Raw genomic sequence first — 14,237 nt, forward strand, 5'->3', positions numbered from 1 at the left:
TCTGATTTATATCCATGTATTGAACGGCTTTACTTGCCTAGAGGAAGCCCCTGTGCAGCCAGGAGTCCAGGAACTATAATTTGACCACCAGGAAGGGAAAGAAGTGGCCAGACATGACTCCTGGGCTTCATAGAAAGCAATAGGGGCCAGTTAGTGCTCTCCACACACTTCCCACCAAATGGCTAAGGAGGCCATTTTGAACTCCCCAGGGGGTTGTGGGTGACCAGCCACAATGAGGTGTAAAGGCGGGGCGGGCGGAGGTGACGTCACTTACCCGGAAGCGGAGGGTTTCCCCCGTTTTGCTTGAGAGAGAGAAGAAGAGAGAGTGTGGAAGGAGGTGGAGGTGGTGGAGGAGGAAGATGGCGGCCAAGTCGGACGGCATGCTAGGGGTCGGCTCCGGTTTCGCCCAGCTGCATAACCTGGACGAGGCTGTGGCCGCCGCTGCGGCTGGAGAAAGGGGGGGCCGAGAGGAGGACGGGGAGCCCGGGGAGAGCAGCTCATTCCACATCTGTCACTGCTGCAACACGTCCTCCTGCTACTGGGGCTGCCGGAGCGCCTGTCTGCGCTCTCTCCTGGGCAAGGGCTCGGGCATGCTGGGGGGCCATGCAGGGGGCAAGGGGGAGCGGGCCTGGCTGGACTGTCTGTGGATAGTGTTGGCCCTCCTGCTCTTCTTCTGGGACGTGGGCACCGACCTGTGGCTAGCAGCGGACTACTACAAGAACAGGGACTACCTGTGCTCCAGCCTGACCCTGGGCCTCGTGCTGGTGCCCTCGGTGCTGGTGCAGATCCTCAGCTTCAGGTGGTTCGCCCAGGATTATACCGGGGGTGGGCTGGGGGCTGTGCAAGGGCTGAGCAGCAGGGGACCCCCCATGATGGGAACCATTCACCACCACTACCAGCGCCATCTCCCTTCCTACACCGCACACAGCTTCTGCAGGATCTCAGTCTGGCTCTGGCAGTCTGTCATACACCTCCTGCAGATGGGCCAAGTGTGGAGGTAAGGGGGCAAGTGTGGAGGTAAAGGGGCAAGTGTAAGGGGGCAAGTGTGGAGGTAAAGGGGCAAGCGTGGAGGTGAGGGGGCAAGTGTATAAGGGGGCAAGTGTGGAGGTAAAGGGTTCACATGAAGTAGCTGTTTGGCATGTTCCGCTTGTGGCTCCTTTATCAGCTTCAAGCCCAATGTTTTGCTGAAAATTGCAGTTGGACATGGGGCTTGTAGCCAACAACCGCTGGAGGGGGCTAGAGGTTGAACTTGCTAAACTAGGAGGCCATGGAATGGACATATATAGTCATGTGCACTTGAAGCCCGGCCTGTGGCCCTCCAGCTGTTGTCAAAGGGCACTCATTGGAACCGGGTGCTTGTACCAGCCATACATTGGGCTGCACAGATTACTTGATGTAAAGGATAAAGGGCAAGGAATGCCTGGCCACTGGCCCTTTCAGTTGCTGTTGAACTCCCAGCATTCAGCTGTTGTGGAGTTGACTGTAGATGCAGCTACAATGTTGCTGTCTGGACATCCCTGTTTGGTAGGTCACAAAAGGATACAGACGGGTTGGTATGTGCCAATAATAATGTTACGGGCATGAAGCTTGGCCAGCTGGAGGCTCTCATGGTGTTGTTCCATTGCAAGTCCCAGCCTACATTTTGGGGCCCTCTAGCAGTTCATTGAGGGCCAACCGTTGATCTTACATAATTGATAGGTCATACAAGGATACATCATCCCTCCCTCCACTCATTTTGGGGAGTGCAGAGTACGCTGCATCAGAAAGACAGCTTCCATCTCTGTGATGTTATAAATCCCACCCCCGTCTCCTAATGCTGAGGATCAGTCACTGATACATACACCTGTCTGTCTCATGTACTTTTACTAGCCCTGCATCCCATAAACGAGCCCCCAGCTGTCTGCACGAAGGTGGGCCCTGCTCCATAACCTTCCCACTGCCGGCGGAGGTGGGATTGCTCACTGCAGATTTCAGGCCACTACCATCTACACACCCCGAGCGTAGGAGGAGGGCTGGAACGGAAATCTAAATTGATCTCTTGTGTAGTCATTAGATTCTCTGCGGTTTCTTATGTGACAGTTTTCACTTGGAAAATGATTCAATTGAATGTGTCCGTCTGTCTGTTTGGTGCAGAGCTATAGAGTGTGTATGTGTGTATATATATGTGTGTATAATGTGCCTGTGAGTGTTGGGTGCTGTCCGCCAGCCGATGGTGCTGAACTGCAGTGAGTGAGGCTTTAGGACAATTCTCTCTGCAGAGGCTGCTGCTGCCTAATAGTCTTCTGCTGCTGCTGCTGGATAGATCATTCCATTACTCACACGGGAAAGCTTTTACCCCTGACTATTAAACTGTAATGCTTTATTAACACCTTTAATAGCAAGCTTATGTGCCTCGATTCAAAGTGCTTGCCTTCAATCTCTGTTTATGGTTGACCTCTGTGATCCTTTAACTATTTCTGCCAAAGATCCCTATGTTATATGGAAACATCACCATGACGGGAGGCAGCATATGTGATCAGCGTCCCTAAAATCATTATGATGCTTTGCAGACTCGTCTCTCCTGAGCAGCAAGCGGGGTGAACACAGGATTATTCACACTGTGAAAGAGATGTCTCGGCTTTGATAAAGGTGCAGCTTTTTTTTTTTTCCTTAAAGGGGAACTATCCCAAAAATGAAAATGTAATATTAGCTTTGTCATACTGAAATAAGAAACTTTCTAAATACAATCAATTAAAAATTCTGTACTGTTTCTGAAGTAATCAAGTTTATGTTCACTATCCCTCTCTCAGCATCTGTTTCTCTTCATTCTCTCTTCATGCAGCAGTTGGGTGTCGGATATTCACTGACAGTTAGATCCAATATATCTTATAGGGGGGCTCCTTTCCTAGCAGATGTGTTAGGGCTCACTCAAATAACTGATTCCAGTACAAACAAAATCTAACAAAATAACTGCCTTTTGCACAAATCCTGCATGTAGAGAGACATGATGTCTGGTGAGTTTAATAGAGTGAGCTCTAATACATCTTATAGACAAAAGGAGCCCCCCTATAAGATATATTGGATCTAACTGTCAATGAATATCTGACACCCAACTGCTGCATGAAGACAGAATGAAGAGAAACAGATGCTGAGAGAGGTATAGTGAAGTATATATACATAGATATACATAGATATACAGTACATAGATGCTGAGAGAGGTATAGTGAATGTGTATATATACATTATATTTTAGAAACGGTACAGAATATTTAAATGATTATATTTAGAAAACTTCTTATTTCAGTATGATAAAGCTTATATTAAATTTTCATTATCGCAATATTTCCCCTTTAAACCTGATTGGACGGTGGAATGCTGTTAGTGACAATATTTCATCCCTTGCACTTGTTAGTGTGTCCTACAACCGACTTTGAAACCTGCCGTCAGTGGGCCTTGTCTTGCTTTATATCTGTGACATTTTTTCCACAAGTTCCAGGTCTGAGTCTGTACTTATAGTAATCAACATTTGGGGGCACATTTACTAAGCTCGAGTGAAGGATTTGACGTAAAAAACGTCGAATTTTAAAGTTTTTTTGGGATACTTCGACCGTCGAATGGGCTACTTCGACTACGACTTTGAATCAAACGATTCGAACTAAAAATCGTTAGATTATTCGACCATTCAATAGTCGAAGTACTGTCTCTTTAAAAAAAACTTCGACTACCTACTTCGCCACTTAAAACCTACCGAGCACCAATGTTAGCCTATGGGGACATTCCCCATAAGCTTTCTAAGCCGTTTCTGATCGAAGGAAAATCGTTTGATCGATGGATTAAAATCCTTCGAATCGTTCGATTCAAAGGATTTAATCGTTCGATCGAATGATTTTTCCTGTGATCGTTCGATCAAAGTATTTGCGGTAAATCCTTCGACTTCGATATTTGAAGTCGATGGATTTTACTTTGATGGTCGAATATCGAGGGTTCATTAACCCTCGATATTCTACACTTAGTAAATGGGCCTCTTGAAGTCAGTTTTATTAAAATCCCTGCATTTGGTGTTTGAAGTTATGTCGTTACAATACACAAAAAACATGAATATCTTGTAAATGATATCCTTATAAACGGTGACTAGTGATGTCATCAGTTATAAACGGTGAGTAGTGATGTCGTTTTTGTCACATGACTCACTAAAACTTGTGTATTATAATAAATAAAGTACCCCTTGTTGCGTTCTACGTTCGGCCTTCGGCCTCGTGCTTTTATATGGTCATGGAACTCCTCTGTGACTTATAATATCCTTATATTGTACAAAAGGGGGAACTTTATTCACTATATAACGCTTTTAGGGAGGTTTTAAGTGCTTCACCACTAATTATATGAACACACACAAACCACATTGGGGTAATCTGTAATCAGTAGAACAGGGAAACCATTGACTTATCAGATGTAGTTGTACTGCAACTCCCAGCACTGCCAACAACCTTCAGCTATCAGTGTAATGCTGCGATTTATAGGCCAACCAAATCTGTGGGGGGTATAGGCTCTGTGCCACTACTCTTGAGTGGGTGCAAAATTGCTTTTAGTATTCTGACGAAGTTTGTGCACTTGGGGGGTGGCGGGTGGAGAGGGGGGGGTGGTTAAAGGAGAAGGAAATGCTAAAAGTAAGCTTTGTCAGAAAGGTCTATATACATACATCAATAAACCCTCAAAGTAATGCTGCTCTGAGTCCTCTGTCAAAAGATTTCTTTCCTTCTATTGTGTACTCATGGGCTTCTGTATCAGACTAACTGTTTTCAGCTTAAACCTCCAGGGCTAGGGCTTGAGCATGCTCAGTTTGCTCCTCTCTCTCTCCCTCCCTCCTCCCCTCCCTGCTGTAATCTGAGCTCAGACCTATAAACAAGCAGGGAGAGACTCAGGCAGGAGTCACACCAAGCTAATATGGCAGCTGCTATCCTAAACAAACAGAGAGAGCTTATAGAGCTGTTACTCAGATATGGTAAAGCATTCTGCAGAATAAATATAATCTTATAGCTTGCACTATTGTGTCTAATCTATTGGCAATAGCTTTCCTTCTCCTTTAAAGCAGCGTACGGGGCAACTAAGTTAAAACCCACTGTAGCTCTTGCTGTAGTCTTGACCGAGTGCAAGGATACAGTTCCATACCTGCTTGGAATGACGCTTCTTCCCAGCTGACACTTTTCAGCCCTAAATATCTAGGTTAGTATGTTTATTGATCCTTGTCACTAATCATAGGAGCATCTTTAGCCGAAATATGCCAATCACAGCAAAGTATACATTCCTTTTTGTATATACATATATCATTTCAGCTTTACTCCTGAAACTGTAATTGAGTAAACCACAGTATTCTCTTCTTTTTATAGCCCTATTAATTACAGGTATGAGAGCCGTTATTCGGAAACCCGTTATCCAGAAAGCTCCAAATTATGGAATGGCATAGACTCTATTGTAATGAAATAACCCACATTTTTAAAATTTATTTCCTTTTTCTCTGTAATAATAAAACAGTATTTTGTATTTGATCCCAACTAAGATATAATTAATCCTTATTGGAAGCAAAACCAGCCTATTGGGTTTATTTAGGGGCAGATTTATCAAGGGTCGAATTTGACCCTCGAAGTTAAATCCTTATCGAATTCGAAGGATTTAGCGCAAATTCTTCAATCGAACGATCGAATAAAGATCGAACGATTTTAAGCGATCGTTCGGATTTTTATTCGATCAATAAAAAGGTTAGAAAAATGCTGGGGAAGGTCCCCATAGGCTAACATTACAGCTCAGTAGGTTTAAAATGGCGAAGTATGAAGTTGAACTATTTTTTAAAGAGAAAGTACTTTGATTATCGAATGGACGAACGATTTTTATTTCGAATCGTTCAAATCATTCGATTCGATCGAATTTGACCAATTCGATGGTCGAAGTACCCAAAAAAATACTTTGAAATTCGATTTTTTTTTTCATTCGTAATTCTGCCCCTTAATGTTTATATGATTTTCTAGTAGACTAGAGAACGCCAGGTCCTGTACATTCTGGATAAAAGGTCCCACCCCTGTACTTTATTGTTCCTGCTTTGAAACACCGGAGGGTCATGTGATTGCTGTAGCACTTGTAAAACTGTATTGTCTGTGCTCATGTCTGTATCAGATACAGTTGTCTCTTCTCTCCAAGCCTGACTGCTTCTCAACTGCTGCTGAATTGGATTAGGCGCTTAAACGTTTCGCATATGGTGCGTTTAGGCAAAACCGTTCCATGTGTCTCCCACAGACCTTACACTATTGGGCAGATTTATCAAGGGTCGAAGTAAAAATTCGACTGTAAAATTAGACTAGAGAATTGTTGAAATTTGATTCGAGTTTTTTAAAATATTCGATTTTCGAGATTTATCATATACTGGCCGGATTCGACTATTCGCCAACTTAAACCTGCCAAATTTCTGTTTTAGCCTATGGAAGATGTCCTGCGATTTGGAGTTGTTTGCAGCCTTCCTGACATTTAATTTTTTTGCGTTGAAAAAACTCGAATCGAATTTGAAAAACTTGAAGCAAATTCGATACGAGTTTTTGGGCCAATCCTATTCAAAATTTGATTTTTTAAATAGTTTTTGATTGTTGGAATTTCGAGTTCATGGTAGTTTCAAATAATGCTCATGATCTCGAAAATCGACCCTTGATAAATCTGCCCCTAAATGTGCCTGTAAACATTGATTTCATGCAGAAGAAGTGGGTTAAGTTGTGAGATTGAATTGGGAGCAACACATGCTGTTTTAACTAGGGATGCACCGAATCCAGGATTCGGTTCGGGATTTGGCTAGGATTCGGCCAAATCCTTGTGCCTGGCTGAACCGAATCCTAATTTACATATCTAAATTAGGGGTGGGTAGGGAAATCACGTGACTTTTCATCACTAAAGATTTTTTTTCCACCTAATTTGCATTCGCATAGGATTCGGTTCAGTATTCAGCCAAATCTTTCACCAAGGACTTGGGGATTCAGCCGAATCCAAAATAGTAGATTCAGTGCATCCCTAGTTTTAACGACTTATAATTACAGGTATGGGACCTGTTATCCAGAATGTTCGGTTTTTTCCAGAAAACGGATCTTTCCATAGTTCAGATCTTCATACCTTAAATCTCCTAGAAAATCATATAAACATTAAATAAACTCAATAGGCTGGTTTTGCTTCCAATAAGGATTAATTATATCTTAGTTGGGATCAAGTACAAGCGACTGTTTTATTATTACACAGAAAAAGGAAATGGTTTTTAAAACTTTGGATTATTTGATTTTAATGGAGTCTATGGGAGATAGCTTTTCCCTAACGCAAAGCTTTCTGGATAATGGGTTTCTGGATAACGTAGCCCATACCTGTACCGTGAATACATTTTTTGTATGTATTTGGCATGCATGTTAGAGTCCTGCACGTGTCCAATCGGGAAGACCCGTGCCTGACCCGGACCCACAGACCTGCAAGCCGACCCGCACCCGCCACCCATTATGCCCCACCACCCAGACCCACTACCCAACCGGCAAACCGCTTGCTTACCCCCCAACCAGACGCCCACAAAAACCGGAAGTGACATCACTTTTAACCAGACATGACATCAACAGGACCCTATTCCGCTAGGTAAGGAAAGAAATTTTAACAAAAACTCAGGAGAGGGTCGGAGGGATCAGTCCTGAAACATAGTCGGGGACCCAGACGGGTTACCCACAGACTACCCGCACAATTAAAAATACATTTCTGCCCAAAACCATGCGGGTATTCCGCGGGTAAAGGACCCGATGCAGGACTTATGCATGTCTAGGTTAGGATCCTCCATCCCAGTCTGACATCATTGCTCTGCCTTCCCAGCATGGAAATTGTCTCCAATAAATAAGAATGTTTTGCATATGTGCAGCAGAAAAAATTCACACCTACGCTCTCTTTAACCTCTGTTGTGTGTGAGATTAACATACAAACTCTCTCTGCTTTGGTGCACAAGATGGACGCCCCCTATTGCTAGAAAAATATTGATAAATGATTGTGTCTGGCTGGTCCCTGCAGCAACGCTTGAGTCACAGTTTGTCCATGCGGCTCGTGGCAACTTGTTACAGTGTGTGGCTAAGCTGTGACTATTGCAGTGCTCATCCTCTGTGCATCAACAGCGCTACTACCCCTGCGAGAACACACAACGGCTTTGTGTTGGAGTCTCTCTGAGGCCGATTAAACCGTACGTTACAATTATGATCTAGAAGATCACGGGAATCTGTTCATTATGGGAACTTTTCAACATGGCAATGCACATAGAAATAAAATAGTTTTATATGTTTCCCAGTACATGCATATTGAGCAGACAATCCCTTTTATAACATGTGCTGGTCAAACATAATTTGGGATTGAACAGGAGTTGGGTTGGTTTACTGGATGCGTGGTGGGAAGAATGTATCACAGGCTACAATAGTTTGGTGGTGCCAAAAGTTCCAAGTGATGGGGATTAGACCACGACCCTTGTAGGTGCCTCTGAGAGACATAGAGCTAGGGACCACACCAAACTTGCCTCATCGTGTCTCACTTGGATTATTGACAAATGGAAGTGTCAGTCTATTGCAATCATTATTACCGTATATACTCGAGTACAAGCCGTCCCGAGTATAAGCCGAGGTACCTCATTTTACCTCCAAAAACTGGGAAAGCTTATTGACTCGAGTATAAGCCTAGGGTGAGAAATGCAGCAGCTTCTGGTAAGTTTCAATCAAAAAATTGAGGGTTCCTGCTCCCATTGGAGGTGCCGGCGTCTCGTTTTTGGATGCCGGCGACCATTGTTGGACGCCGGCGAATATTCTTGGAGACTATTCTTGGACGCCGGCGACCGTTTATGCGCTTGACCCGAGTATAAGCCAAGGTAGAGACCTCAAATACCAGCATAAATTTTCTTGACGTAAAAATAGGGATAGAGGATGGTGCATTGACTACAGATCTGTATAGGAAACCTACGGACAAAAATAATCTATTAAAAGCTACCAGCTTCCATTACCCAAGATGTATCACTGGGATTCCGAAAGGTCAATTTCAAAGGGCTAGAAGGATTGCTTCAAGTGAGGAAAGTTATTGGGAAGCAGCAGGGACCCTAGTGGACAGATTTAAAGCCAAAGGATATAAAGAAAAATCCCTGGTAGATACAGCTAATGAGGTGAGCAAAGTATCTAGGGAAGTTTTACTTGCACAGAGGCCACAGGAAAAAGGGATAAGTACCCAGCCAAGGATCCCCTTTGTAAGTAAGTATGCCAAACAAAGTAGGGCAATTGAACGTATTATCAACAGGTTTTGGCCAATACTTCTGAATGACAAAAATTTGGGTAAAAAATGTTCGGAACCACCACTGTTTAGTTACAAAAGAGGGTCTACTTTAAAAGACATATTATGCCCCGCAGAACCAAAGGAGGTAAAAAGGATGGATAGGATTTTCAAGAGTTCTCCAAATATAGGGACTTTCCCTTGTTTAAATTGCATCTGTTGCCATTCGATTATTAAAGGGGGAGTAGTACAACATCCAACTAAAGGCTTTAATATTAAGTTACAACATTTTGCCACGTGTAACACAGAATGTGTTGTGTACATGTTGAAATGCCCATGTGGCAAAGTCTATGTTGGGCAGACATGCAGAGCAATTAAAGAAAGAATAAAAGAACATAGAGGGAATATAAAAAACTTTAAGGCAAATACATACACGGACACCCCTGTGTCTCGACATTTTAATCAAAATAGACATAGTATGTCACAACTGAAGTGGTTGGTGTTAGATGTGATTCAGAGACCACGGAGGGGGGGAGACATTAAAAAATTACTTTTACAAAGAGAAGCCATATGGATAAAGAAACTGTGTGCGCTGGATCCATTAGGTCTGAATGACAAATGGAGTATAGCCTGTTTTCTATAGTAGGGTGAATTTAATAAATCTTCTTTTTTTGACAGATAGTGCTACCTGAATATGAACTGAATTCTACAGTTAGGTAAGATGCTTTGGCAGCAAGATATTTTGTTATAGATTACTGTAGCAGTAGGTTTGAAACATATGTAGCAATTTTGATACTAAAAGTCTCTCTTTAGGGAAAGTAATCAGTTACGTAGTTTCGGGCAATTAACTCTTGAGCAGACCATTTTATGGTAGTGCTGAGGTTCATGTGTTTAATATTTTTAATTGTTTTTAACTTTTGTTACTTGATTTTAAAGGGAAAACACCCGTGCACAATTCACCTTGGTGTATAATGTGGAAGGATTCAATTAAACTTTGATATGGACTTTGATGTGTTAACGAGAACATGGACTGGAGTTTTGTCGACTGGCTAGGCTGTAAAACCCTCCCAGCAGTAGCTGGTTTGTCCAATGTATGTGTGGGGTGGAGTTTTATAATTGTATTTAATGATGTACCACAGAGCATTTTTTCACACTTGATAAAGAGCTTTTAAGCTCGAAACATGTCGTGTATTCAATAAAAGCACCTTGCAGCAGTACACCTGCGCTGATTGGTTTCTTTACCCATCTACTTGGATTGTGTGTGAGATTAACATACAAACTCTCTCTGCTTTGGTGCACAAGATGGACGCCCCCTATTGCTAGAAAAATATTGATAAATGATTGTGTCTGGCTGGTCCCTGCAGCAACGCTTGAGTCACAGTTTGTCCATGCGGCTCGTGGCAACTTGTTACAGTGTGTGGCTAAGCTGTGACTATTGCAGTGCTCATCCTCTGTGCATCAACAGCGCTACTACCCCTGCGAGAACACACAACGGCTTTGTGTTGGAGTCTCTCTGAGGCCGATTAAACCGTACGTTACAATTATGATCTAGAAGATCACGGGAATCTGTTCATTATGGGAACTTTTCAACATGGCAATGCACATAGAAATAAAATAGTTTTATATGTTTCCCAGTACATGCATATTGAGCGGACAATCCCTTTTATAACATGTGCTGGTCAAACATAATTTGGGATTGAACAGGAGTTGGGTTGGTTTACTGGATGCGTGGTGGGAAGAATGTATCACAGGCTACAATAGTTTGGTGGTGCCAAAAGTTCCAAGTGATGGGGATTAGACCACGACCCTTGTAGGTGCCTCTGAGAGACATAGAGCTAGGGACCACACCAAACTTGCCTCATCGTGTCTCACTTGGATTATTGACAAATGGAAGTGTCAGTCTATTGCAATCATTATTACCGTATATACTCGAGTACAAGCCGTCCCGAGTATAAGCCGAGGTACCTCATTTTACCTCCAAAAACTGGGAAAGCTTATTGACTCGAGTATAAGCCTAGGGTGAGAAATGCAGCAGCTTCTGGTAAGTTTCAATCAAAAAATTGAGGGTTCCTGCTCCCATTGGAGGTGCCGGCGTCTCGTTTTTGGATGCCGGCGACCATTGTTGGACGCCGGCGAATATTCTTGGTGACTATTCTTGGACGCCGGCGACCGTTTATGCGCTTGACCCGAGTATAAGCCAAGGTAGAGTTTTTCAGCATATTTTGGGGGCTGAAAAACTCGGCTTATACTCTAGTATATATAGTGAATAAAGTACCCCCTCTTGTAAAATATAAGGATATTATAAGTTACCGAGGAGTTTCATGACCATATAAAAACACGAGGCCGAAGGCCGAGTGTTTTTATACAGGTCATGGAACTCCGAGGTAACTTATAATATCCACATATTTTACAACTGGGGGTACTTTATTAATTATAATACACAAATTTTAGTGAGTCCTGTGACCGAAATGACATCACTACTCACTGTTTATAACTGATGACATCACTACTCACCGTTTATAAGGATATAATTTACAAGATATTCATGGCTTTTGTGTATTATACTGTAATTACCCATAATCACAATATTGTTTTTGTAACACAACAGCTCCTTACCCGTGTTCCCCTCATAAACTCCTACTAAAGGCGATAGGTATATAGAGGTCTGGTGTAAGATCTAGGTGGGACCACTGTTTTAACATACCGAGTATCCCAAATAATTAAATACCAGATCGATACACATCCATTTGTTTAATTGTTTTCAACTTAATTCATTTTTCCTTCATGGTATCATTTTAATAGAGCCATTAAATGCTACGTTTTATTTTAGTATGATTTTTGGCATCAGTGGGCGGAGAACCGCTTGTGAGATATTTGTCACTTTGTTCACTATAAGGACTTTATACAGGGATCTGTTATCCAGAAACTCTGAATTACAGAAAGGCCGTCTCCCATAGACTCCATTTTATCCAAATAATCCAAATTTTTAAAAATGATTTCCTTTTTCTGTGTAATAATAAAACAGTAGTTTATACTTGATCCCAACTAAGATATAATTAATCCTTATTGGAAGCAAAACCAGCCTGTTGGGTTTATTTAATGTTTATATGATTTTCTAGTAGACTTATGGACAGATTTATCAAGGGTCAAATTGAAAATTCGAAGTAAAAAAAAATTACTATTTTTGTGTACTTCGATTATCGAGTCGGCCAAAATTCAATTCGAATTTGAAAAATATTTGACTATTCGAATATCGGAATTTATCATGTACTTCGACCATTCACCATCTAAAACCTGCCGAATTACTGTTTTAGCCTATGGTGTATTTTGAAAAAGTTTTTTGGGGAAAATCCTTCTATTCAAATGCGGTAAAACTTAGATTCGAAAGATTTCAATACAGCCTATTCACCCACAGAAAAAAACTTCTATTTTTTTTGTTAAAGAATTTTCGGTTGGTCTTTTTTTCTTTGAATTTTGAAGTTATGGAAGTTCAGAAAAACTCCCATTACTTTGAAATTTGACCCTTGATAAATCTGCCCGAATGTATGGAGATCCAAATTACAGAAAGATCCGTTATCCAGAAAGCCCCAGGTCCCGAGCATTCTGGATAACAGGTCCCATACCTGTATTTATGAATTTTTTTAATGAATTGTAATAATTGATTTAGGTATGACACTAAGGAGTATTCCTTTTCACAAGTCACAATGGATTCCACATATAAATTAAATTGATTTCTTTTTCTTGTTTTGGTCTCTTTTTTTTCCACATAATTTATCCTTTATTTATCAATATTGGATTGTGGAATCTAAGAATACCTCTGGCAGTTCCTTTCTATTTAAAATAAAATGTTTGCCTGGGTCTTCAGCAGATAAACAAGGTTTTGATTTTAACTTCGGGATGGACCGAATCCAATATTTTATGATTCAGCCGAATACTGAACCCTATCTGAACCCTAATTTGCACACGGAAATGAGGGGTAAAGAGAGTCCGTGGCTAAAAAAATGTTTACATCCTTGTTTGTGTGAAAAGTCACGCAATCTTTTGGATTCGGTCGTTTTTTTTTTCTCCTTATTTATTAATACACTTATGAAAATGTAGTTTTTTATGGGGAAAAACCCTTGAAAAATACGAAAAGTACGAATTTTTCATTTTTTCCATCCGAAAACTCAGAAATCTTCAAATTATTGCCCGAAACCCAGTGCAGATCAATAAACTTTGGAACTTCTCCCATGATTTTCAGATTCTGACTTTTTCCATCCTCGGGTATAATAAATACCAAACAATTTGTGTTTTTTTTCCACTAAACATTCGGATTTTATACTAAAAAAACACTACGTTTTGGGGTTTTTGGCATTCACAGTTTAACATACCTCCCAACATTTTGGCAATAAAAAGAGGGACAAAAAAGTCGCCGCGTGTAGACCACCCCCTAATTAACATATTCATTTTACAAAATTTTGCAGGTTATATAAGTTTGAACATATTTCTGTGTTTTTTTTTCTTCAGTATTACAGTTTTGCTAATGAAGGTGAATTTCCCCTAAGGGTTAGTTCACACGAGGAGATTCGGGGAGATTTTGTCGCCTGGCGACTAATCGCCTCGTCTTCTGAGCGGCAATCTCCCCAAACTGCCTCAGCGTGTCTTCCCATAGGCTATAATGAAAAGTCTCCTAAACTAAAGCACACACGGTGATACGTTTTTCCTTAGTCGCCCGAAGTTGCCTTGTCTGCTCTCTATATATCTCTCTCTCCCCCTCTCTCATCGGTCTCTATTTATCTATCTGTCTGTCTGTCTATCATCTCGCTCTCTATCTATCTATCTGTCTCCTCTATTGGTCGCTCGCTATATCTCTCGGTCTCTATCTGTCTGTCTGTCTGTCTTTAATCTCTCTATCTCTCTCTCTCTCTCTCTCTCTCTCTCTCTCTCTCTCTCTTTCTCTCTCTCTCTCTCTCTCTCTCTCTCAT

The 14,237-nt window shown here is 41.6% G+C and overlaps 1 protein-coding gene and 1 long non-coding RNA gene across 2 annotated transcripts in view; both read left to right on the plus strand.

The window, feature by feature from the left end:
• The first annotated feature begins 315 nt into the window (after positions 1-315).
• The window catches only part of xkr6.S (X-linked Kx blood group related 6 S homeolog), a 111,900-nt gene continuing 97,978 nt past the window's right edge, over positions 316-14,237 (plus strand). The window contains exon 1 of the mRNA XM_018266018.2: positions 316-997. Within this exon, the coding sequence (XP_018121507.1) occupies positions 360-997 (638 nt within the window). The 5' untranslated portion in view covers positions 316-359. The remainder of the gene's footprint in view (positions 998-14,237) is intronic.
• On the plus strand, positions 8,896-10,490 carry LOC121394325. The gene is made up of 2 exons (XR_005961666.1): positions 8,896-9,989; positions 10,210-10,490. It is a non-coding gene; the product is annotated as an uncharacterized LOC121394325 (long non-coding RNA).

Source organism: Xenopus laevis, chromosome 5S (genome assembly GCF_017654675.1).
Source record: "Xenopus laevis strain J_2021 chromosome 5S, Xenopus_laevis_v10.1, whole genome shotgun sequence".
Classification (NCBI taxonomy): domain Eukaryota; kingdom Metazoa; phylum Chordata; class Amphibia; order Anura; family Pipidae; genus Xenopus; species Xenopus laevis.